This window comes from Doryrhamphus excisus, chromosome 16 (assembly GCF_030265055.1).
Source record: "Doryrhamphus excisus isolate RoL2022-K1 chromosome 16, RoL_Dexc_1.0, whole genome shotgun sequence".
NCBI classification, from domain to species: domain Eukaryota; kingdom Metazoa; phylum Chordata; class Actinopteri; order Syngnathiformes; family Syngnathidae; genus Doryrhamphus; species Doryrhamphus excisus.
The window spans coordinates 12,973,010-12,998,437 of NC_080481.1; the positions used below are offsets into that span (position 1 = coordinate 12,973,010).

The window sequence follows — 25,428 nt, forward strand, 5'->3', positions numbered from 1 at the left end:
GTATACAAAGAACTGACCTTGCTGACAGTCAAAACAGGATTCAAACAGACACATCGGGTATCAGTATAATTTTATATAACAAGTGTAATAAAAGACAGCAAAAAATCCTACGCATTGCAAGCTTACAACAAAGTCACATTCATATTAGAATTTTCCATTTCATTCCCAACGTTCTCATTCAAACGCACATACACGTGTTGTCAACACACGATGTTGTTCTATTAACAGTAAAACACTGAGACAAATGTATTGTATTGCAAAGTGATTGTCACTGTTGTTGTGGAACATAGTCAGTCCGTCTGTCTAATGGCTGTGTATGTATAAATGACACGTACAGTAAGTACATGTATCATACTGCATGCAAAATTACAGCAATGTCTCTGTCCTATTATGCATCTGAGGTAACGTCATTTAAGGACATACTGCAAACTAGAGCCTGACCCATTTATCGGCAGGCCGATTATGATGTATCACCGATATATGTACCGTAAAGTAAATATAAACAAAACAGCGCAAAATGGTGCGTGCTCATAGCCAGTGTCGCTCGCTACATTGTAAAAGAAATGCAACCTTTTAATATGGTTGAAAAAACAACATTTCAGAACGTACATGTATGTAAATATCACAAACAGTAATTCCTGAACTATATAACCGAGTGAAGAAGAAGACAATTTGAAGTACATCAGAAACATTGAAGTTTACTCCATCACCACATATACTGAATGTGGTCCAGCTGAAATTATCGACAATAATTAGTCAATAAGCCTCTTGTAAACACATATTGTATAACCCTGGGCTCACACTGAATCAGTCGCGGCTCCGATGCGGCGGCCATACGACACAAAGGAAAGACCTATTACGCTTTTTCCACTTTTCTGACCTATAAATGTAGTTCGAATGTTGTATTCTCATGTTAAATGATGCCAAAGTTTCAGATAATGAGGTTTGCGCATTTGGAAGTGAAACCTAAAAGAAGTTTAGGATGGCTCAAAACGCTCAGTTTGAAAAGGCGTGGTTAAAACCGTTCCTTTGTGACATCACAGAGGAGCGGACTTCCTTATATGGTTCATAGTTAGGAATACACTGGATACATTGTGTATATGGCCGTATATGCTCACAGACAAACATACAGTAGATCGAATGCCATGCTTGAATAAATACTTCAAGCAAATCGAGTGTGTACAAATAACCAAATACAGTATAAAACCTTTACTTCAATTCTTATTCCTGATTTGTAATTTTAACCTACTGGAGCAGTACAGTGTAACTGTTAATACCTATTCTTATTCAAGATAGTTGTGATCTAAAATTTGTAATCTAAATAAAAGGTTAATGCTTAATAACTTAAAACATTTTCTATGGAAAATAATATAAACACATGGCAGAATTGTGTTTGGGTATTACACTATCACTGAGTCAACAAAAATAGAAACGCAACACTTGTTTTTACTACCATTTTTCTATGAACACAAGGCCTATTTCTCTGAAATATTGTTCATAAATCTGTCTGAATCTGAGGTAGTGGGAATTCAGAATCCATCCACATCATAGGTGTGGGCTATTAAAATGATGGTTAAACAGTATGATTATTGCACCGGTGTGCCACATATATATTTTTGTTGAGTGTAGTTCAGTTCCTGCGTTGCTTTGGATTTCTGAGGATTGTGTTATAAGAACTGCTTTAGTCATGCTACTATTCGCCAAAAAAAATACATTAAATAAACCACTGTCATTGAAAAACAGACAAAATTACAGACAAAACATGTTGAAATGTGTAACTGTATTAAATATCATTAGATGACTGTGCCTTGTCTTCAATCAAATGTTTTAATCATGTGTGATGGGCAACTGTGTGAATAATGTCTCCAAAAGAGTAAAGCACAAAGCTTGCATTTTAAATCAATCAAAAAAAGGCACATCTGCCTTGAAAGTAATTCAAGGCTGATGTGTGCTTTTTAATTATTGAAAAAGTCTATTTTTCAAACAAAACAAATAATCTTCTTAAAAAAAATACAATGAAAGCAGTGGAAAGAGTAAAGGCAAGTAAAAGGCAATTAAATAGCAGCAAAGGCAACAATAAAACAAATTGCTCTGGCTTAGTAGTTGCTTTTAGTGCCTGATTAAATTTCATTCAATTTACTTTTTTTTTTTAATCCAACAAGAAGAATCACACCATGTAGTTGCTGCAGCCAGGCAACATGGAAAACATTACTGTTTTTGGTGAAACTGATGAAAAAATAATTAATCTGATGTAATTTTACCAAGAAAATTCCCATTACTGGAGCTGCTTTCATACTTTAATCCATCGATCAGGAAACCGATGTGGTACCTTATTGCTGATAATTTCCATACTGACCCTGCAATGTAAAAATATTTTATATAAGATGAGAGACAATTACAAACTTTAAGCCATATAACGGAATACACATAATTTATTGGTAACAATCTGGCAAACCTTTCTAATGGGATGTCAGCCTCTACTAAATATTAAACAAACTGTAATGCCTGTGCTTGTAATTAACGAAGATGTAGTCACCCATGCAATTACTACTGCATATTATGATAGTTTTATTTACTCAGACGGCAAACAAGTATTGTATACTGTACAAAGAGTTGAGTACAATTATAAACGTGTATCAGGCATTAAAAACACTCCTTATATTAAAAGCAGTGAAGATGCGCATCCACCCCGAGTCGCACATGCAACCACACTAACATGCTAAACTAAGCTAACCCTGCTAGCTTCCATTCAAGCGCCGAGGTCTATCGCCATTTCAACCGGTTTAGTTCGGGAGGAGGCGGTTTATTGTTTATAACGGGAGTGGTCCGCCAAGTAAATACTTCCCCAAATTAATGTTCCTTCTCACTATGGCAGCATTTGGTTTATCTTATCTAGCAAAGACACGCAACTCAGCTTATTTACATAGTCATTTTTTTATCATTGGAAGACTCTATATCGGTATATAAAAAAGAAAAAGGATAAAGATGTGATCCACGAACAGAATCAGTGCTACAAAAATGACTATGAATGAATAATTCTGTAAAATCCATACCTGTTCATAGTGAAAGGGCCTCTGTGCCTGTGTTCCTGGTCCTCCTTGGGAAGAGCGGTAAGACCCGTACTGACCTTGTTGATACTGAGAATACTGCGAGGATCCACTCTGGCCAGATCCTACAGTGTATAAGGCAAAATCAGTGTATTCATTAATTTGCATTTGGGCTTGTGCAGGCATACTAAATGTGCTTCTCCAAACCATATCCCTGTGGCTGCCCACTGTAGCCTTGCTGAGAGGAGAACTGCTGCTGGCTGAAAGGCTGCTGACCAGAACCTTGCTGAAATTGAGACTGCTGCTGACTGTACTGAGAGTTTCCTGCAAATGTCAATATACAAAAAATCACGTTAGGTAATCACTCAGTTGAACGGATAATAATAACTCTTACCTCCTTCATAGTAATGCTGTGGAGACTCATCAAAGGACTTCTCATAACCCTGCTCACCATATGACGACTGCTGATACGAATACTCTCCGTGACCTGCCAGGTACAATGTTGGACACATGCAAATAACAGCTAATAGATAGAACCTGTCCTGATATGTTTAAGAGAATAAAATACTAGTTTGTGCTTTGGAGCAATGTTAATAATTGATTTTGATTTTTGGAAAATTGTGACAGTTTGTGTCAGCTGTTTTTGAAATCCCTCCAATTGAATGGAATTATTGCTTGGAGCCATGAAGTTTGTTGTTTCAATTACCTCTATGTGTACACAAGGGTACACAGGCTACAATAATTGTAAATGTACAATTCAGTACAGTTCAGTGACATGCACATGTATGGTTCTCTCAGGCAAGTCGTACTGTCTGTCAAATATTTATAATATTTGCAGAAATATTAACTTTTCAACTGTATTGAAAGGTTGTATTTCTTTTGCAATGCAGCGAACGACAGTGTCTGTGAGCTCGCATCATTTTGCACTGCTTCGTTTACATTTAATTCGCTACCAAACGCCTTAAATGTTGACTGTCGAGACGAAAACTGCACACGTGGGGCTGTGCCATTCGACTTAGCAACCATCGCTTTTGTGCCTTCATTTGCTTCTTGTCTGTGTATGGATGACTAGAAGCCCCGCGTCTACGTACTGGGACAAAGAGGCTTAATAGCAAACAGGAGGGTTAATTCTCTCAGTTAATTCTTGTCCTGTTTGGGAAAAAAGACGCGAAAAAGGCATACGTGCATATGCCAATTTATCAAGGCCGGCAGTACAGTAAACCTCGGATATATCGGATTCAATTGTTCCCACTGGTTTTGTCCGATATAAGCGAAATCCGTTATATGCGTATACCGGAAAATGTCCGTTTTACGCATATATCGGATTTATATCCGGTATATGCGTAAATCGGATTTTATCCGTTATAAAAAGGCACTTCCTTGACTATGTTTCCAATGTACCTGGACGCGCAGGCAACGCTGCAAACGCTGCAAATGACGTCGTATAGCGGCCTGTCACGATTCGGTGAATCGGAGCGCCACGATGCGGTCATCCGATATATGCGAGGGAAATTTCATGGAAATGCATTGGAACGGGACTGGAGATTTTGTCCGAAATAGGCGAAATCCGTTATAAAAAATCCGATATATGCAATGAATTTTTATTGGAAATGCATTACAGAAAAATTGGTTCTTTTTTATCTGTCCGTTGTGAGCGAATTTCCGATATATCCGAGGTTTACTGTATTATGATTTTTTTTTTCAATTAATCGATTTATCAATTATCGTGACAGGCCTAGTACCATACTTTCACAAACAGAAGCAAAATCACCACCACATCACATTTAAATATTTTCCTTTCAACCTTGAATTACTGAGAAATTTACAAATTACTATACTGTACATACAAAACACCCAAACGTGTGCTTGGACACCCAAAACACCTCTACAACGCTGTCTGAAATCTGAAATTCCGGCACACCAAAGGGGACAGTATGGACACAGACACAGTTTTCCTCTCTCCCACAAGACAACGAGTCATAAAGTGCTGATGCTTAATATGGCACCATGTAGAAAATTTATGATTTGTGTTTTTGAGAGCTGTGTGTTTGAAGTTTATGAATGTGCAAGATTACCATCAGGGTAATACTGCTGGTTTATGGGCTCGCTGGAGCTCTGAGTGTGTCCATACTGCTCTCCGTAGAACTCGTCTTGTCCCATGTACTGCTGTGCAGATCCTGCAAAGAAAGGTGACACCATGATTGGTCAAAAAGATGTTTAGACTTAAGGTGTAGTGCCAGGACTACAGTACTGAAGTATGTGTGTCATACTGCGTAATAACGATGTGTTCACATGATGTGGTTGTGCTGTTGAATATTTGTATCATCCAAATTTCAAACCTAAAAAAAATAAGGATTTATTAAAGTAGTTTATGAGGGAGTATCTGAACATTGCTGTCGTGGTGTGCGGAAACTCCAGATTCCATTGCGTCTTTTTTCTCCTTTAGGTTTATTCACCAAACTCTTTCAGAAGAGCCAGTCATCGGAGAGAAAACAGTCATAAACCCTTCACCGTATCACGAAGGAAATTAAAGTACCAATGTGAATGAGGTCTTGCAATCATCGCTTGTTTCCTTGGAAACAGTATCCCAGCCTTTCAATATATCTGACTTCAGTCTCCTCTACCCATATCAAACGATGTAATAGGACAACGTGGCGCTATTATTAGGCACAGAGACATGACCCTCAAGTGACAAGTGATATGTCGCCAGTCTGCTTCTTAAAGTTACAGGGCGGCCTCATTTCTCTAAGACACAGTACTTGAAAAGCTATCCATCTGTTGCAAACACTGATGAGCCATTTATCTTTGAGTCTTTTGAGTACTCAAACTCAAGCTCAACTCACAAATGAAAGTATAAGGAGAATCACAGTACCTGGCTGTGCAGAGCGGTAAGATCCCATGGGCCTCTGGGACATCATACTGTTTCCTTGACTGCCCTGACCCATCATGCCCATAGTCTGCTGTCCCTGATAATGTTGGCTTCCAGAGGCGGTTGAGGAATAAAGTGGCGTTGTAGTTTGTTGGTGTAGCAGGGAGACTAGGAAGGAAGTGGAATTTTTGGTGGAGAAATCTCATACATCAGTATATGTACATAAGCATTCAATATATTACCATTCGGTAGCATAAAAGAAGTGCAGTAGTGAATCAATCAACATATAAAACAGGACAACTGAGGAAAAAGCCAAAAGTGCTCATAGCAAAAAAAAAAATAAATTGTGACAGCCCAAAAAGTTGGTGCATGAACAATCTGAAAAATAATCACAAGCAGAGGAAGGCTGCATCTCATGGTCAAAGGTCAGAAATAAGAAAAGGCAAAGCCTGGAGAATGAATGGCGAGTGCAAGTTATTTTGATGATGAACTGAACGTGCGAGCCTCCATTAACAGCAGTGACGTGCAGTCAAGGAAGGCAGAGTGAAAAGAATAATTATAACATAAAATAAATATTAATACTTGTCAGTGTGGCATCATTATTCTTGCTAATTGCACAGTAAAACTCAGAGAAATGTCATACAGTGGGTGCTCGAAGTACTCGCTTCATCCTGAAGGGCGTGAGCTGAAAGGTGCTTGTCAAAAGTCAACGGTTTGTTTGATTGTTTTCGGCAAGTCAAATGCATCCATCCATCATCCTCATTAGGACTGCGGGGTATGCTGGAGCCTATCACAGCTGACTTTGGACTAGTTGCCAGCCAATGGCAGGGCACATATAGACAAACAACCATTCACATTCATACCTACGGACAATTTGGAGTCGCTAATTAACCTAACATGCATGTTAAAAACCAACGCACGAGCAGAACATGCAAACTCCACACAGAGAGACTCAAGCAGAGATTTGAACCCAAGTCTATCCGATCTCCTATGTGGCAAACATGATAACCACTCAACCACCGTGCGTCCCAAGCCAAATGCAATATATATTAATGCTCTGCTAAATGAATGAATGCATTTGACTTCTCGATTGTATACCCAGGCTCACCAGGAGGTGATCAGACTTTTACAACAATGAAACAGAGATTTCCTAGAAAAGGATATATTGCATGTACTGCATGTACTTACATATACAAATTAAAGGGAAGAACACAAATGTTTTTCACTTACAGTAATAAAATAAATAGAGATTAAGAAGTATTTGAAAATGGCTGCACGGCGGACGAGTGGTTAGCAAGCAGGCCTCACAGCTAGGAGACCCAAGTTCAATTCCAACTTCGGCCATCTCTGTGTGAAATTTGCATGTTTCTCCGGGTGACTCCAAATTGTCCATAGGTATGAATGTGAGTGTGAATGGTTGTTTGTCTAAATGTGCCCTGTGATTGGCTGGCGACCAGTCCAGGGTGTACCCCACCGCTCACCCGAAGACAGCACCCCCGTGACCCTCGTGAGGATAAGCAGTAGAAAATGAATGAAGTATTTGAAAATCAGTGAATTACTCTCTTTTTTTTCCTTATCACCTTAATGAGCAATCTGTATTAACATAAAAAACAACTCCAAAGAAGTAAGCGCCTTACCAGCAATGAACCTCATTAACCTGATTAATGGTTATAGCATACTAAAGAATTCCCTTGCTCACAAAAGAATGAAGTAAGAAGTAAACCTGGATGTTTTACTATTTCATTAATCTCAGAAAAAAACAACTTCCACTGAAAAAACAAAAAGGGTGTCTTCTTAGTTCAGTCTTATATGTTAACATTTTTGTTCTTTTCTGAGTGTCCTGGTGATACAGCAACTCTATACCCGGCTCACCTTGGCTGGACTGCATGTTGAGATTGCTGCAAGAGGAAGAAGAAGAGGAGGAGGGTGTGGAGGAAGAAGAGGAGGCATAGCCATAGCCAGGCCCAGGGCCTTGGCTCATGTTGCCCTGAGAAGAGGACACAGTGGGGTTGTAGCCGGAGGCTGAGGCCAAGCTATTGTAGCTGCTGGCAGGCAAGTTGAGGGACGCAGAGGGAAAAGTCGGGTGCACCTGAGCAAACTGGTGTTGCATGGGGTCATGGCTCGGGCCTGATGACACATATTCATAGTCAGAAGTGCCCGGCACACACACACCGTTGTGGTACGGCATCAGGTTAAACAGGGAACCACATTCAGTTCATCTTAAGCTTGCACGGTCGTGTAAGGTTGCAATATCTTTGTGGTAATGATGTACTTCAGTGCTTATCAAATAGTTGGGCGCCCCCTCTGGTGGGTGCAGTTAACTGCCGGGGGGGCATGACAGAATCTGTAGTTCAGCCTACCCCCCCACGGCTAACACAGATCTAACAACTTCTCCCAAAGATTACTGTAGCAGGACACTCTGACCTGTTGCCACGCACCACACATCCAAAGACACACATATACGCGTTTCCTCACGAGGGTCGCGGGGGTGCTGGAGCCTATCCCAGCAGTCTTCAGGCGAGAGGCGGGGTACACCCTGGACTGGTCGCCAGCCAATCACAAGGCACATATAGACAAACAACCATTCACACTAACATTCATACCTATGGACAATTTCATTCATTCATTTTCTACCACTTTTCCTCACAAGGGTCGCGGGGGGTGCTGGAGCCTATCCCAGCAGTCTTCAGGCGGGGTACACCCTGGACTGGTCGCCAGCCAATCACAGACAAACAACCATTCACACTCACATTCATACCAATGGACAATTTGGAATCGCCAATTAACCTAGCATGTTTTTGGAATGTGGGAGGAAACCGGAGTATCCGGAGAAAACCCACGCATGCACGGGGAGGACATGCAAACTCCACACAGGAGATGGCTGAGGGTGGAATTGAACCCTGGTCTCCTAGCTGTGAGGTCTGCGAGCTAACCACTTAACCGCCGTGCAGGCCGCTTGTGTTCATGTTTTTGAAATGTGTTTACTTGTGCAAATGTATGCCGAATGTATGCTTATCATACTGTCCATATTTATGGACAGATGAAAAGGAAATCTGAAATTTCCTCTTAATAAAGGCATATCGCTCTCTCTGTTATTCAGAAGTATTTCAAATCAGAGGGGGCGTGACAGAAAATAATTGAGAACCTCTGAAGTACTGTATGTGATGGTTGGTTGAAAAAAAATATTTGGTGTAAAAATATGAATGCAACATATAAGAATAAAAGCATTACAATAAACCGACATGCAGCAAAGTCAGGATCAGACGAGCACATTGAACAGAATGAAGCCTTGTGTGAGTGTCCATGAAAAGCGTGCCGTTACTAGCTCACCATTGCTCATTTGACCCTGCATCATCGCTGTCGACGTCAAACCTGGCCCCATGTTGTCATTGAGATTGCCTTGCGTATGTCCGCCACTCATTCCTCCAGGACCCATGGATATATTTGAAGTGGGAGGCTGCACATGGAAAGACAAAATGATTCAATGATTTTTCACTCTCTTCTTCTGAAAGTAGAACTATGCAATTGGATATCATTTACGTCCCATGTTTATTAGTTAGATTACGATTAGGTTTTTCTTAGCTAAATGAAAAGTGAGGGATGTGGTTGTTGAAACACTCAAAAATACTCACAGCAGGAAGTAAGGACTGCATATTCTGATTGGAATCCGCTATTGTCGCCAGGTAAACAAGATTTCTGTGCAGAATCTGCTGATATCTACCAAAATGCACAACAAATCCAATATTTGCAGTGTGACATTCACATGACTTAAATAAGTCATGAACAAAAGCAACACTTACTGTGTGCATTCAGCCGCTTTGCCTTTACTTTGGTAGTCCATGATACATTGTATTAAATGATGGTTTTCATCCAGCATCTTTGGAGAGAAAACAACTTTTGTGGAAAAATGTCAGGGTAAAATAAAACATGAGGACCTCAACTTGTTTTAACAGCTGCACTTTGGTCATTTGGAACATCATTGGAAGTGTGCCTCCAAGACAGATATTATAATCAAATTAATGTAATTGGAGGTGAGGGTTTTGACGGTAAATGTGTATTTAACCACAACACATAATGCACAGGCAATGTCTGTAAATTTTTCGAAAAATAACTGCTCAAAAATGACAAAACACCTGCATGCACTTGTAAAAACTGCCAAATAATAAGCAAGAATGAAGCGTTTGGCATGTGTTAATAATTTAAAAATTGGTAGCTATTTAATTGGCACTGGATTATGTCGATAAAATAGCAGTTGTCATTTCTCCTGATAATAAACACAGGCTACTTTCTCCAGTGTCTGAGCGAACACTCCCATCACGTCCCGACTAGTGAACACAAACGTTGCATCATTTTGTTACCTTCTGGATCGCTTGCTGCGACACATCTCCTTTATTCCTGGGACGCGCCGAAGAAAACGACATCGACATTTTATCATATGGGTAACAAAAACGCGCTCTTTTATATTACAAAATTTATCATCCCCAACGAAGCGCTGTATTTGGCTTTTAGTTTAACCACTGTAGAGAAATGGGGATGTTACATTGCAGGGATCGCGCGTTTGGAAATATAATTTCAAAACATTTAATTTATTGCAATGTAATACAAGAAGAGGTGTTTTGGGGGCTATTGTGTGCAAGCACATGACAGATAAATACAGAAATATTAAGATGTAAGCTGATGCGAAATAAGACACCCACCTCGTCATTTGGTATGGTCCAGGCAGCATGCAGCCTACCGCTTTCGCTCCATCCTATGATTGAAGGAAGCCAATCAGTCTCTCACTAGACGGCATCTCAAATGTGAGATGATGTATTGAGAAAAGTGTGTGTGTGCGTGTGAGATAGATGGATGGATGAATTATATAGATAGAATTCTAATCGTCCCCCTGTTAAAACATCCAATCATCCATCCATTTTCTATGCTGCTTATCCTCACTAAGGGAGGGGGTATGCTGGAACCCATCCCAGCTGACTTCAGGTGAGAGGCGGGGTACACCCTGAACTGGTCACCAGCCAATCACAGGGCACATATAGACAAACAACCATTCACACTCACATTCATACCTATGGACAATTTGGAGTTGCCAATTAACCTAGCATGCACGTTTTTTGGAATGTGGGAGGAAACCGGAGTACCGGGAGAAAATCCACAAACACGCACAAGGAGAACATTCAAACTCCACACAGAGAAGCCAAGCGGAGAATCAAACCCAGGTCTTCCCGATTTCCTGACTGTGTGGCCCCTGTTAAAACATAACCGAGACTATTGGGGACTCCAGCAAACCACAGTGAGAGCCATTCTCCACAAATGGCCACAACATAGAACAGTGGTGAACCTTCCCAGGAGTGGCCGACCAACCAGCAGAGCAACAAATAATCCAAGAGATCACAAAAGACCCCACAACAACATCCAAAGAATTGCAGGCCAGGTTTGCTGGTTTGATTCTACTATAAAAGGACTCTGCCTGCATGCCAGAGTTCCAAGACATAACCCACTGCTGAACAATCTTATCTGAATTTTGCCAGAAAATATCTTGATGATCCCCAAGACCTTTGGGAAGATACATGTCCCATTACATCTGGCGTAAAAGTAACCCTATAAAAAGAACATCATACCAACAGTAAAATGTGGTGGTAGTAGTATGACGGTCTGAGGACGACGTGGAAGACTTGGTGTGATTAATGGAAGCATGAATTCTGCTGTCAACCACAAAATATTGAAGGAGAATGTCCGGCCAACTGTTTGTGACTTCAAGTTTCTGCAGCAGGACAATGATCCAAAACACACCACCAAGTCCACCACTGAATGGCTGAAAAAAAAAAAAAAAAAAAAAAACTAAATCAAGTTTTTGGACTGGTCAAAGTCCTGAATAATTCCTGACATGAATCCTATTGAGATGCTGTGGCATGACCTTAAAAAGGCAGTTCATGCTGGAAAATGTGGTTGAATCACAGGAATTCTGCAAGGTATCACAAACTCTTGATTGCAGTTGTTGCTGCTAAGGGTGGGCCAACCAGGTTATTTGGTTTAGGGGGAAACATTTTTGCACACCACTGTTGATGAAACAATTTCGTGTGTGTCACTATTCACACAATGTTGGTTGACCATGAGCAACACCACTACTCACGTTAGCAATTTAGAGTTGTATGTTGTTCATGTTATTTGCTTCTTTAATTTTCTTAAAATACGCATGTATGCAGTTACGGCCTGGTTTGTTGAGCTATCATTTGGTTGCATTTTTGATTTTGATTGATATTCGACAATTGTATCAGCAGTTTCCTCTTTATTTACATCATTTTTACTCACGGCTGAAATATAACTGAAATAAAGTGAAATAGCCTCAAGCATCTAAGGGCAGGTTAATTAGGTCACCATTTACAGCTTTGCCAAACAATTAATGCAGAAAAAAACAGTTCAACTCACCATTAGCACCGGAGCCAATACAAACATTTTAACAATGGATAATCTGCAAGTCACAGAAAACTTAGACATTCACTTTTCTTAAAAAGGAAAACAAAAAACTACCTTGGACAACTATACAGTCCTATGCAAATTAGTGGCATTAACTTCAAATGAAAATTAAAGATGGCAATGTGGGTGTAAAATAACCACCTCAAACAGATGATTATAAAGTAACTTTTACACTAAATGGGAAAGCCCCATTTCATAATTATTACAAAAATATCACTATTCAGGTATGTACTGTATGGGAGCGCACCCTCATACAGTAACCCTGACCTTTACAGTTGTCCACTGCCGCTTCTGGATGGAATTCGAGTCTGAGCTACACCTCCTCCTCTTTGTCCAGGATATCCACCTCGAAAGCCTTGGCCCCTGCGAAACCGCCCAGGGACCCCAAAGGTCTCCAGATTACGTTTACGTTCCTCTGCCCATGTTAGCCTAAAATGAGTGGCAGACAAAACAAAACAAGCATTAAATAATACATGTGGTGAGTGGGTCATGGATATAGTACTCTTTACAGTACCTAAGATTTTTATCAGAGGAGATATTATCAAAGAAGGACTTTGCTTTGTCGTAGTAACACTTTGGTCCAAAATGATCGCCTTTATTCAGGTGTGCTCCATCTGTTATTTTTTCTCCTGTATTATTTGCACCTGTAGGCAAACATGCAGATTTAAAGTTTTTACTTGCAATTCATTTGTGCTGAACAAACCAACCTTTCATATTCATCCTGTCCTGCACCTCCCGATCCAGCTCCTCCTTATTGAACTGTGCATTTGAGGAGTCAAAATCAAAGTCGGTGTCAAACTTGAGTGTGGCTGAGGGAAACTTCGCCACCATCAGTGGACCCCTACTACGATTTCTGCGTCTTCGGGGACCTGCAACTCAATGGTCATTCATTCATTCATTCATGTTGTAGGATTTCTTTGCCATTTGAGGAACTGTTACCTCGACGTCTGGTAGGAGGCCTGTTTTCATCTTTCTGCTGCTGAGAAGACTGATGAGCAGTTGGCACCACTGGGCCTGACCTAACTTTGAAATAAAATATGCATGCTCACTTTAAAAGGCAGCATTCATTTAAGAACTATACAATGGGCCACTTCATACATCTACATTTAGGACGAAATAATCCTTATTGCTGTTAATCTCCACACTTACTGCTGGATACAATGCCCCTTCTGGCATTAGTAGTTGTTTCTCCTCTGGTCCTGAAGGGCCTTCTCTTCTCCCAGTGCTGGTCCTGCTCCTGTGGAGCAGTCAAACCTCTCTGTCTGAAGTCTTCCACACGGAGAGTTTGAACAGCCTTTTCCACCATTGGGCCTCTATGAACATGCAAGCCTGGAAGCAAATGACCTACATAAGGAATAAATGGTTGTTAAAACATATCAACTGGTTAAAAGTTAAACTTGCCACTTATGTACCTAGGCCAAGAGCTGCGGCATACTGTTGATTAAGTAGGGAACTGGCTGCAAGCTGGCTGATGGCAGGTAGTTGTATTGGACTAAATGGCCCAAAAGGTGGATAGACACTTGATGGTCCTGGGCTGGATGACTGGGACTTAACATGAGAAGAAAAAAAATAATACCACATAATCTGGTCATTTAACTGCATTAATCAAACTACCTGAATTATTGCTGGATCTGCAGGTAAGCCATGATGCCTTGGAGCCTCACACAATGTGATATCTTTGATATCACTTCCCCGGAAGGTGATATACTCGTAGATATCATCTTTGGGTGGTGTAGGTCTGTCAGTAGGTCGCCCTTCCGTTCCATAACATTTGACTAAACAGGAGAAAACGTCTCGGTAAGCCAAACTGAGCTTAAAAGTTCCCATGTGAGCTGAGTTTTATAAAACTCACCTTTCGCCAGCACAACTGTGGAGTCCACTTTGTCAATTGTATACAAAATACCCTCATAGCGATTTTGTGCTTTAGAAAGCAACCCAATTTTGCAGCCAATGTACGGCTTTGTTGAAGTCATGTCTAATCAAGTAAAATGCATCAGTGTACAGATAATCCTTACCTTGCTCGACGCTTGCATTTTGAAGTGTCCACCGGTGAAGATATGCCACGCCCACCGTTGTTTCGTCGCACCTGTCAGACACGCCCGTAATTAGCCTACGAAACATATGATTAATTGGAATTCTAATTGTAAATTGGCTAAAAGCAATCGAATTTCAGTTGTTGATCTTTTTCAGATTTTAATGTAAAGTGAGCGCTACAAAAACACAAACAAAACAGTCACTTGTGTCGTGTCGGAAACAGAGTTTCAATTACTAAACATTAAGTACGTCCCCACTAGAGGTCGCTGACAACATACTTAGTCTGTACTTGTTTTCTTCTGGAGCTGTCAGTTACCACAGGCACGCCTTCGTTTCTGAAAGTAACCAATCAGAATTAGTACCCTGATTACGTCAAGGACCGTATCCAATCGGCACTTGAGTCCCACGAACTAGTGTAGTTCGGCAAAGATGGCGGCGGGTTCCGAATCGAAAGATGATGCTTTCTTCAAAACAGAAGCGGACAAAAAAGTAATTAGCGATGTAGCAGAGTCAGCGCTAGTTCACGCAGGTCACGTAAACACCACGACTGGTGTTGTCTCAACACCTAATCACACAGGAAACTCAACTATGAGTAGTATTTCAAATGTGGAAAGCAACAAAATGACAGTTTCTCAACCAGATCTTGCTAAAGCAGGTAAGCTATTTCCGTAGTTCATTTAGCTAGCATTAGTTAATTTTGTTCCGGTTTTGCCCATGTAATACACTTAATAGACTTGAGTGTGTCTCGGAACTCATTCAAACACTCCTTGTGTCTGTTTGTTTTGACCGTTGTAGGTACACAAGTGCATGAAAGTGCAAATAACAGCGTGGATAGAGCAAGCGAGACGACAACAGCTACACAGAATAAGTCTGTCTTGGCTGTACTGGATTCTACATCGAGTTTAAGCAAAGTCGGGATGACAGTTGCTCAGACGATGAATGGGCGTGTCGTTCTGGTGAACAGTCATGCTGACAGAGGCGCACCGGTTGACAGCAGCGTCCAGAAACGACAGTCCACATCCATATGTGTCAACAATGGACTTACGAAGGGAAACGCCACAACCTTATCCACAACACCTACTACAATCATTAGAACGTCTTCTACCAGTTTGATCAGTCCAGCCACGGTCACGCTTGTGAGACCAGAAACGCCCACTACCTCACAATGTGCAATTCCCTCCTTTACAAACAGAACTGCCTTGCAGAGCGGCACTCATGGAGCTGTTTCAAGTGTCACAGTTGGGTCAACAGCCCTCACCGGAAGCCCAATTGTTACACAGAATCAGATGAAAACTGTACCCACTACAAGTGCAGTCACTCCGGTGTTGAACCCTCGACTCTCTCAGTCACAACAAAATATCCAAAACATCCAGATCCCTGCAGGTAACTTTCAGTGAGTTAATTTTTGACTTGCCTGCATTGTTAAATAACTTATAACTAAGTTATATTACTGAAATTAAAGTGAGACCAGAGGTAATGAATTTCTGTATTTACTCTGTATTGTTTGCCAGATACTGATTAGAGAGCACTTTGGCATAGGCTATGTTCACATTGCAGGTCAATTCAAATTTTTTTTTTGCTCATATGTGAACTCTATCTGATTTTTTCATGTCAGTGATTGTTTTCAAATGCAACTTAGGTCTTGTTTGCATGTATGTTGATATAAATCGTATATGTAAATCGTAAGAGTGGCTCACCACTCTTGCTGGCAACATCCAGCCACATGCTTTTGGAACATTTCTACTGAGGTAGCCGCTGTAATATGAGGGGGTACGGCATTCCATAGTGTTGGAGCCCACTGTGCTGCAAGCCAGAAAAAAAAGCCACTAATGACCCCCTGGATATCCCTGCCTTAGACTATTGGGAGAATAAGACCATGTTTTCTCTGCATAGTGTAGAAGCATTGCTAATGTCGAGGGCTGTAAGGGAAAACAATTTCATCATAACTTGTACATTTTGATAAAATCAGTTTGAGACAAATTTTTGTCTATTAACCTTTAGCTTATGTCAAATCTTATACAAAACTAAAGCAACTCCAAATTTGGTCATGATGGAGCTGAATAGGATATACATATGTGCATCATGAATTGTCTTGTTTTCACCTCTTGCAGGTATGGTTTTGGTTCGCAGTGAAAGTGGGCAACTGCTGATGATTCACCAACAGACCCTGGCTCAGATGCAAGCTCAGGCACAGTCCCTAAGTGCCATCACACCACGACCCTCAGTCCCCAGTAGCTCCAGCCAGACTACATCTCAGCAGGTACTCGGGCTGCATGCAGAGAGAACTTACACAAACACAGGGAGTATCTGCAGAGTCCACATAGAAAAGCCTGAACTAAAATTCAAACCTATAACTTATTACCAAATATAAGTTGAACAAAAAAGAGGGATAATACAGTATAGTAGTCTATATGCCAAGTTGGAAGGTGTGTTCAAGGACCGTAAAACAAAGTGGTACAAATTGCTGCTTGTATTAAACATGCAAAAACGGGGGGATTTTTAAATGTATATTTGTTTTTTAATAATATAATTGCTCATATTTCCAAAATTTAAATCCTCTTGCATAGGATTTGATGCAGTTGCCTATGTAAGTGTTTACCACAAAGAGATTTACATCCCTACTTATTATAGATCTGGTTTACTATAGAGTCTGTCATTAAGTGCAATTAATTATGAGTTACTGTGGACATAATGCAATTATTCATTCATTTTCTACTGCTTTTTCCTCACGAGGGTCGCGGGGGGTGCTGGAGCCTATCCCAGCTGTCTTCGGGCGAGAGGCGGGGTACACCCTGGACTGGTCGCCAGCCAATCACAGGGCACATATAGACAAACAACCATTCACACTCACATTCATACCTATGGACAATTTGGAGTGGCCAATTAACCTAGCATGTTTTTGGAATGTGGGAGGAAACCGGAGTACCCGGAGAAAACCCACGCATGCACGGGGAGAACATGCAAACTCCACACAGAGATGGCCGAGGGCGGGGACCGAACCCTGGTCTCCTAGCTGTGAGGTCTGCGCACTAACCACCAGACCGCCGTGCCGCCATAATGCAATTAATTGTTATTAATTAATGAATTTTTAAATAAATATCCTCCCTGCTGGTGTACAGGCTCCAGGTGCATCACTGCTTGCCTGTTCTGTTACGCCCACTGCAATTATCAAACAAGGCTCTGCTGCCAAAACCGCTGTGTCGACTTCAACACTGCAGAGACCTCCGGTGCTACAGGTATATTTGACACACATCAAATGTTAGCATGCACATTCTCAAAGCAGCGAGGTGCAGTTATGCATTCTGCTAATAATGACATGAATGGTACTGACATCTGGTCTTTTTTCACCATCAAGCTTGCAAAAAAAGTCTCCAGTTTCTGGTAAAAAAAAGACAAAATACTAAGCTACTGTTGTCTATCTACTGCCAATGAATTTGTGCAGAACAAAGTCGCACTAGGAGGAAATGCCACCACCTTGCAACAACTGCAAGGAACCCCCACAACAGTTCAGCCTGCTTCTGCAGTTCCAGCACTAGCACAAAGTCCTGCAGGGCCCTTGGGAGCCACTGGGAACTCTGTCACTCCAACAGCAATAACAGCTGTAAGAGAGTCTGAATAAGAAATATGATAAATTATGCTAATCCAGACTTGTAGTGACTATAATTTGATTATTTCTTTTCCTTCAAGGAGACACTGCAGAATGTGAAAAAGTGCAGAGACTTTCTGTCTACGCTGATAAAACTGGCATCCAGTAAGAAACAGTCCTCTGAAACGATTGCCAATGTCCAAGAGTTGATCAAGAATCTGCTGGTATGAACCCTTTGAATACTTAACTTCGCTGTCCAACACAACACAAGTGATTCTTCAGTCTATTATTACCGTAATTTCCGGTCTATGAGCCACTACTTAAAAAAAAAAAAAACTTTGAATCCTGCGGCTTGTATAGTAGTGTGGCTAATTTATTATATTTTTTGAAGCTCCTAACATCTCCTTTTCTTATAAGTACCACTAAACTCAGTGCAGGGTCAAAAGCACAATGTCCTTAATGTCCATAATCCAGTTCATGAAGTCTTCGATTGTTCTTACCACGATGCGGTGTGTGGGTAGCTCGCCATCATGCATGTTGTCATCAGATGTGGAATGTCATTAGGTTTGGAATGCCACAAAAAGGTTCAGTGGGGGAAAAAAATTGGACTGCTGAGTGGATGTTTCTAGCACAGCCAGTAATGGAATTGGTTGTAGTAGTTTTGATTGATGTAGCGTGAGCAAACAATTAAGCACACCAGCCATGGTGACAAGAAGCAGGAGGAGGAATGACAGCATGACCCCGAAACTTAAAGGGAGTTAGGTCATGCAACCGGAAGTGTGGCGCTGTGTTACACTCCGTTTAGATTTTTTTCTATTCGCAGAGTCTGATTTCTATGCACATACACAGACCAGCTGTTTTTTACAATGGAATTTACGGTAATTCAGTTTACATGGATCCTTTCTGCTTTTGTACAACAGGACGCAAAGATAGAGCCAGAAGAGTTTACCACGACATTGTACAAGGAGCTCAATTCTTCACCGCAGCCATACCTTGTGCCATTCCTGAAGGTGAGGATTTGTTTTTGTTTGACTTGGATGCTACCTCTTTTTGACAAACCTGATGAAAAGATGCTATGCTGTTTGATTAATGTTGCAAATTTACAAAATTAGAAATGTTACGGGAGGATTAATTTAGAATTTGGTGAAAAGTTATCTAGCTAACAGGAAGCAATATGTAAAGCTAGGGCTCTGATGCTTAGGTAGAGTATTGTTTCTTTACCACAGAACATTTAAGCGGCACAGTCTCTGAAAATGCAATGTTTGTGCTGCATGCGCTATATTAGTTTTCACTATAGAGAAGATCCCGATACCGATTGCACCGATATCAGATTTTTCATCGGGCCGATGATTATCGGTGTCCGATATTATCGGCCATCCCCAACTCCAACAGATATGAAACGGACGAGGGTCACGGGGGTGCTGGAGCCTATCCCAGCTGTCTTCGGGCGAAAGGCGGGGTACACCCTGGACTGGTCGCCAGCCAATCACAGGGCACATATAGACAAACAACCATTCACACTCACATTCATACCTATGGACAATTTTGAGTTGATTAAAGGATATGCATTTTCAAAAAAAATTTTTTTTTCAGTTTGTTCTTGTCAGGAATTATCAAAACTATAGCAAGCTGTAATTTACAGTATTTTCTCTCTCTTTTTCTGCTGTGTGACTGACTCTAGCGAAGTCTCCCAGCTCTTCGCCAGATGACCCCAAATTCAGAAGCTTTTATTCATCAGAGCCTCCAGCCTCGGCCAAGCACTCAGCCTGTCTCGGCGGCTTCTACAGCCCTGGCGACGGTGGTGTTTCGTCCCCCTCTCTCTTCCACAGCCTCTGTCACAGCAGTCACCAGCAGTCCTATAAACAAAACCACTGTTATCACTCTCACTCAACCTCCTTACATTAAACCCCGAATGGTATTTTTGCTGTTTGTTTTCATTAACTATTCACACACACATTCATGTGGAAAAGGTACATATTAATTTTATGTACATCTCTCTAAATGTTCATAGATTGAAACCCAGCAACAAGGGACAATGAGGAGGTCTCAGGTCACGTTGGCTCAGTCACCAGTGATAAATCTCAGAGGACCATCTCATAGTCGCATCATTCTGGGACAGCCACCGGTGGTCAAGCAGCTCAATTCAGGTGTCCAAATAATGCAATTTACCTTATAGTTAATATCTACAGTTATGCTTGAAATTATTCTAACCACACTGTTAATTAATTCCATGTATGACTTTAATATTCATGCAAACTACTGCAAATCAACCATTAAAAATAAATAACATTTGACAGTGAGACACTAGCATTACCGATAATGCTAGTGCCACCTTATGGATTCTCTGTATCACTCTATTTCTGTTCTATTAGTTTCTGCAGTCACGCAGACTCAGGGAGCTAATTGTGTTCAAGTTGTCAGCCAAACTCCTCTCCAAGCTGCTCAGAAGAACAAGATGCAGACAATAGGCGGTGCAACTTTCAGGTCTGTGACAACAGGTCGATTTTGCTGTGACATCTCTACACTGAACTGAAAGCTGCACTCCATTTCCACAGAGCACTGTGCCCACTATCTTAAATTTGGTCGCCTCCACTGATTTTTCACAGTGCTACTTATATCGAGAGTATTTATTTTTCTGGGAAATATAGGAAGCGTCGCTGTGTGGAGTTGGCATGTTCTCTCCATGTGTGCATTTTCTCCGGGTACTCTAATTTCTCTACACATTCTAACATATATGTTAGGTTCATTGGCGACTCCAAATTGTCCATATGTATGAATGTGAATGGTTGTTTGTCTATATGCGCCCTAAGTCAAATGGTGTAGGCTCCAGCATATCACCGCTGCCATAGTGAGGAAAAACAGCATAGAAGATGGATAGAGGAAAATATAGGATATTAATCATGCATTTTTTTTGCCTCCAGGGATGATGATGATATCAATGATGTGGCATCCATGGCAGGAGTAAACCTGTCAGAAGAGAGTGCTCGTATCCTAGCAACTAACTCAGTGCTTGTTGGTGCTGTGACCCGATCTTGTAAGGACGAGGCCTTCCTCTCCACCTCCTTGCTCACTCAGAGAACTCTGGACATTAGTGAGACACACACACACACATACAAATAAATTGTGGCACATTGTGGTTCTGAAAGGTGGATTCATTCTCACCTTTATGGAAATCGCTCATTCTTTCTTCTGTGGCAGGTAAGAATTTTGGTGTCAGTGAATTGGGTGTGAACGTTGTGAACTACATTTCCCTTGCTGCTCAGTTCAGACTACAGAGGCTGGTGGAAAAGGCCTCACAAGTGGCACAGCAGAAGAACTCAACCTTCAAAGTAATCATCAATGAGTGTACAACATACCTGTGTGATTTCCACCGTTCACTGTGCATGCATCCCACAGGAAGATCAGCGGCATGAGCAGGTCACCAATGTGCGAGCCCAGCTCAAATTATTTGAGCAGCTGGATCAGATGGAGAAACAGAAGAAAGAAGATCAGGAGAGGGAGATCCTCCTCAAGGCTGCCAAGGTGACTGAAAAACAATGATTGTTAGTTAAAATGGCCAGCTCCGTGTTAACCGAGTGATAAAACTAATACAATAAATGTCTTTCATCTTCCTGCAGTCTCGGTCACGACAAGAAGACCCGGAGCAGCTCAGACTGAAACAGAAGGCCAAAGAGGTTTTGTACAGTATTTGACATCTTAACTATGTAACATTATTTCCGTGGCATGACGGTGAATTTGTCTCTACATGCTTCCTTGTTTGTAATCCAGATGCAACAGCAGGAGCTGGCGCAAATCAGGCAGCGAGAAGCCAACCTAACAGCCCTGGCAGCAATTGGTCCCAGGAAAAAGCGAAAAATGGACTCGCCTCTCAGGGGTTCCAGTGCAGAGGTATTCTGTGGTAAACAATTTGTCATAGACTTGATATTTCTCATTTGGAATTAAAGATTGAAAAAAGTTTGTTTCATGCTGCGTAGGGCGTAGGGTCGGTCTCCAGCCAACACGGAGGTTCCAGCGGGGTCGGAACCAGACAGTTATCACGGCAGCGCATTACTAGAGTTAACCTTCGGGACCTCCTCTTCTGCCTGGAGAACGAAAGAGGCACTGGCCACTCCTGCCTGCTTTATAAAGGCTTCCTAAAATAACACTTAGCAAAATGACTAACCTTACTTAGTCAGCTCTGTGAGTTGGACGCTGGCGCCTTTATGCTGCTTGTCTTTTTATCCTCCGCTACCGAACAATGAGATGTCTGTCAGCGGGAGGAGAATTATCTGGAACATTGAAGAGACAGCACATTTGAAAAAGCTCCTCCAGCGCTGGCCTTTTGAATTCTCAGAGATGGATTGAATATCAGTGCAGCACCCTGATTTTAGCATGCCCTTCAGCTCACGCTCACACTTTAGCCACGTGGCACAGAAATGGGGAAAAAAAAATTATTTGCAGAACTGAGTACTTTTTAGTGGTACTCTAACTGAGTCTGTGTCAGAGCGGCAGAACTTTGTAAATGTTAAAGCTTTTAACAGCCATCATAATTGGAGTCTGAACTTTTTTTTACAGAGATGTTGTCTGCTGGGCTGCCTCAATCACATTAAGCCATAGTCAATAGAAGTCAGCAGTGCTTTTTAAAAAAAATTATTATTATATTGCCACGTGCTGCATTTGATTTAAAACTTAATCGAATAATTATTAAAAATGCATTTTAGCTTTTATGAATTTACTTATTTACTTAAAGGGTAATTGCACTTTTTAATGTTATTTTGCCCATCATTCACATATTTCTTTCCCTTTTCTGTGCATTATAACACAAGAAAACAAGCTAATATCCCAATTACAGCATTGTAGGGAAAAGGGAAAGAAATATGTGTTTCACATAATGATTTTGAATGATGGGCAAAAAAAGTGGCGTTACTTAAGAGGCTATACAAACTTAAAGATTCTATAATGTGTCAATACCAGCAGGTCTCTTATCTTAATATCAAAACCTTTGGTGCCTTGTTGAAAGATACAAATGTACTAACTACTGCCATATTTTCTTTTTTTATTTTGTTACATGATGCAGAACACTCAAATGTTGTCCATTAAATGTCCATTTAAATAATGCTGATATTTTTAATGCAAAATGGTTGCTAGTAAATACATTTGTGGCAAAATGCAAATTTAAATTAGGAAAAAGATTTTGTCCTACAATTATTTTTTGTTTTATAAAATCAATTCCTGTTTTTGGCATTTTAATATTTTTAAAATTCAAAAAATGCACTTTGATGAATGTTTTATTAAATTGATAAATATTTTTTATATATATTTACTGCACATAATAATCTTGATCTTTGATTTTGAATGAAGGATTTTTAAAAAATATTTTCTTACTGTATGACTAAATTATAGTCACATAGGTCACATTTGCAATGGTGCCTTACTAATGTGTGTACATTTTGCACAAAGTCATTTATATGTATATATCTACATTTAAAAAATATATTGCAATTTTATAATGGACTGAAAGAAGATATTGAAATTAAATGTGTCAAAAAACATATTGCCAACTCGATTTGATTGTGTTCAAAGCACTCAGGAGTATAGTAGGGTTGTGTTAGGTTATATGAGCAGTTTGGATAGTCAAGTTTTTTCCGGGTACTCCGGTTTCCTCCCACATTCCAAAAACATGCTAGGTTAATTGGCGACTCCAAATTGTCCATAGGTATGAATGTGAGTGTGAATGGTTGTTTGTCTATATGTGCCCTGTGATTGGCTGGCGACCAGTCCAGGGTGTACCCCGCCTCTCGCTCGAAGACAGTTGGGATAGGCTCCAGCACCCTCTGTGACCCTCGTGAGGATAAGCGGTAGAAAAAACATTTACAATGTTGACATCAGAAAACTGCTCAACCACAGGACATGAATGCCCTGTTCAAAGAAAAACGGGAAGAGAACACCTCTCCAAAGTGCCACAGACAATCTTGTAGGTGAGGAAACTCTACGTGGAAATGCTTGGATAAACGTGATTGTGAGGCCGTTAGCATGTATAGTACAGCTAAATTCTTTACAAAGATTATAATTTCAAGGACAACAGCTGTGGTGAGCATTCCTTGTAGTCAGCAAGCCTATTGCACGGTCTCTCAACACTTACAACATCTGTGGCATTGTGGTGTTTGATAAAACTGCACAATTTTGGAGTGTGCAGCGGCACACGTGTGAATTAATCATGGTGTCTAATCAGCATCTTCAGATGCCACAGCTGTGAGGTGGATGGATTATCCGGGCGAAGGAAAACTGCTTACACAGAGAGACCTGAAGCCAACTGAGCACCTGTATGCACCCTCAAACGGGGCGTGCCAACAGGCAAACCTGGGCCCCCCCAATAGGGGGCTCCTAAGAGACCGTTTACCTCAAGTGATAATACATGTACTGCACAGAAACAACAACAATGGGTATTTACGATGCAATTATGAAACAACGACGTAGCAAACCCCCTTGGGAGGGGCCCCCCAGCACGACTGTCTGAGTCAATCAACGTTTGTTTTTTTTATCGGCCCCCTAGTTCCACACATGACAGACACGATGAAGGGGAGTTATCCCAGTGGTGCAGAAAAGAAAAAAAAACAGAGGGAGGAAAAAAGAAAGACAGTAGTAAGTGCTTTGTTATGATTTACCTACTGACTGTTGTCACGGACTCCACCGTGGCTAATAAGCTAACAACTAAGCTATGACGAATGCTAAACAGGACCGAACAACATTGAAGCTAGTTAGCAAGAAAATATATGCTACTCAAGTCTAAATCAACAGAAAATCAGTCTAATAATAATAGTAATAAATATAATAATACTAAAGTACACCTTGTATGAAAAGCTTTGCATAATAATGAGATAAACCTGATAGTGCCCAGAAGGGGAACTGGATGGATGGTTTGGAAATTTTAAAGTGGGCCGAGGTGCAGGACACAATATCTCCACAGGAGGGCTCTGTTGCACCATTTTTTCCACAACTGAAACACTGCGGTCCAGTGTACTGTAGACTGGAATTGACCCTTGTGTTACCTGGAACACTTTGATGCATCTTTTTAATCCTCTTATACATGAACACTAGGTCCAAAATCTTCAAATGAAAATATCTTCAACCGGTTTTTTTTACTTGTAAAAGCACAAAAAAACTAGATTCCATGGACTACATTTTCATTCAAAGCACACAGATGGACACCTCCTTTCAAACTCAGACCAAATCTCAGATTCATATTGATTAAGATTTGTTGGATTTGAGGATCAGGAAGTTTGTTTATTCTGTTCTCTTTGCAGACAAAATTTCTCGGGCGTGCAAACCGTTGTCTTCATTGTGTGAATGTTCAGGCCGAAGCAAACTTCTAAGTCCCTCCCCGATATGAGTTGTCGGGCTATATTTGCTTATGCTACTCTGGGACAGCAAACTCAATTCTG

At 40.9% G+C, this 25,428-nt stretch overlaps 3 protein-coding genes and 1 long non-coding RNA gene across 7 annotated transcripts; 1 reads left to right on the plus strand and 3 right to left on the minus strand.

Annotated features, from left to right (window-relative positions):
• Nucleotides 1-53: 53 nt before the first annotated feature.
• On the minus strand, nucleotides 54-10,419 carry LOC131104847 (calcium-responsive transactivator-like). Of its 2 annotated transcripts, XM_058052420.1 has the most exons (11): nucleotides 10,275-10,419; nucleotides 9,717-9,793; nucleotides 9,549-9,633; nucleotides 9,247-9,373; nucleotides 7,789-8,043; nucleotides 5,920-6,084; nucleotides 5,123-5,224; nucleotides 3,442-3,534; nucleotides 3,255-3,371; nucleotides 3,054-3,172; nucleotides 54-2,357 (listed from the first exon to the last, which is right to left on the minus strand). In XM_058052420.1, exons 1-11 carry the CDS (start codon nucleotides 10,341-10,343, stop codon nucleotides 2,331-2,333), a joined length of 1,236 nt encoding a protein of 411 aa, XP_057908403.1. In that variant the 5' UTR covers nucleotides 10,344-10,419; the 3' UTR covers nucleotides 54-2,330. The 2 variants fall into 2 exon arrangements, with proteins under 2 accessions (XP_057908403.1, XP_057908402.1); XM_058052419.1 differs by lacking the exon at nucleotides 7,789-8,043.
• A 1,782-nt stretch (nucleotides 10,420-12,201) lies between these two features.
• lsm14b (LSM family member 14B) lies at nucleotides 12,202-14,417 on the minus strand. Its single transcript, XM_058052210.1, has 8 exons — nucleotides 14,240-14,417; nucleotides 14,002-14,162; nucleotides 13,800-13,935; nucleotides 13,537-13,731; nucleotides 13,327-13,410; nucleotides 13,095-13,256; nucleotides 12,902-13,031; nucleotides 12,202-12,816 (listed from the first exon to the last, which is right to left on the minus strand). Exons 1-8 carry the CDS (start codon nucleotides 14,358-14,360, stop codon nucleotides 12,657-12,659), a joined length of 1,149 nt encoding a protein of 382 aa, XP_057908193.1. The 5' UTR covers nucleotides 14,361-14,417; the 3' UTR covers nucleotides 12,202-12,656.
• Nucleotides 14,418-14,810: 393 nt separating this feature from the next.
• Nucleotides 14,811-23,477, plus strand: LOC131104717 (transcription initiation factor TFIID subunit 4-like). 3 transcript variants are annotated; one of them, XM_058052208.1, is made up of 16 exons: nucleotides 14,811-15,076; nucleotides 15,217-15,804; nucleotides 16,533-16,681; nucleotides 17,541-17,657; nucleotides 17,864-18,022; nucleotides 18,109-18,231; nucleotides 18,928-19,017; nucleotides 19,689-19,922; nucleotides 20,019-20,154; nucleotides 20,380-20,491; nucleotides 20,929-21,098; nucleotides 21,206-21,336; nucleotides 21,404-21,529; nucleotides 21,625-21,681; nucleotides 21,776-21,905; nucleotides 21,982-23,477. In XM_058052208.1, exons 1-16 carry the CDS (start codon nucleotides 14,851-14,853, stop codon nucleotides 22,059-22,061), a joined length of 2,628 nt encoding a protein of 875 aa, XP_057908191.1. In that variant the 5' UTR covers nucleotides 14,811-14,850; the 3' UTR covers nucleotides 22,062-23,477. The 3 variants fall into 3 exon arrangements, with proteins under 3 accessions (XP_057908191.1, XP_057908192.1, XP_057908190.1); XM_058052207.1 differs by having other exon boundaries at nucleotides 14,812-15,076; nucleotides 21,776-21,895; nucleotides 21,982-23,474; XM_058052209.1 differs by lacking the exon at nucleotides 19,689-19,922 and having other exon boundaries at nucleotides 21,776-21,895.
• LOC131104719 (uncharacterized) lies at nucleotides 21,615-24,817 on the minus strand. The gene is made up of 3 exons (XR_009119820.1): nucleotides 24,652-24,817; nucleotides 22,170-22,275; nucleotides 21,615-22,089 (listed from the first exon to the last, which is right to left on the minus strand). It is a non-coding gene; the product is annotated as an uncharacterized LOC131104719 (long non-coding RNA).
• Between the last annotated feature and the right edge of the window lie 611 nt (nucleotides 24,818-25,428).

Excerpts from the sequence above, each read along its gene's own strand:
- LOC131104847 (XM_058052420.1), bottom strand. The coding sequence starts at position 10,343 with ATGTCGATGTCGTTTTCTTCGGCGCGTCCCAGGAATAAAGGAGATGTG. Across the intron at positions 5,225-5,919 it reads TTACCGCTCTGCACAGCCAG|GATCTGCACAGCAGTACATG; the intron begins GTACTGTGATTC and ends CTTTCTTTGCAG. Across the intron at positions 3,173-3,254 it reads TGGGCAGCCACAGGGATATG|GATCTGGCCAGAGTGGATCC; the intron begins GTTTGGAGAAGC and ends TATACACTGTAG.
- lsm14b (XM_058052210.1), bottom strand. The coding sequence starts at position 14,360 with ATGACTTCAACAAAGCCGTACATTGGCTGCAAAATTGGGTTGCTTTCT. Across the intron at positions 14,163-14,239 it reads CACAGTTGTGCTGGCGAAAG|TCAAATGTTATGGAACGGAA; the intron begins GTGAGTTTTATA and ends TCTCCTGTTTAG. Across the intron at positions 13,732-13,799 it reads TGCCGCAGCTCTTGGCCTAG|GTCATTTGCTTCCAGGCTTG; the intron begins GTACATAAGTGG and ends TTCCTTATGTAG.
- LOC131104717 (XM_058052207.1), top strand. The coding sequence starts at position 14,851 with ATGGCGGCGGGTTCCGAATCGAAAGATGATGCTTTCTTCAAAACAGAA. Across the intron at positions 17,658-17,863 it reads AGAGACCTCCGGTGCTACAG|AACAAAGTCGCACTAGGAGG; the intron begins GTATATTTGACA and ends GAATTTGTGCAG. Across the intron at positions 18,232-18,927 it reads AGTTGATCAAGAATCTGCTG|GACGCAAAGATAGAGCCAGA; the intron begins GTATGAACCCTT and ends TTTGTACAACAG.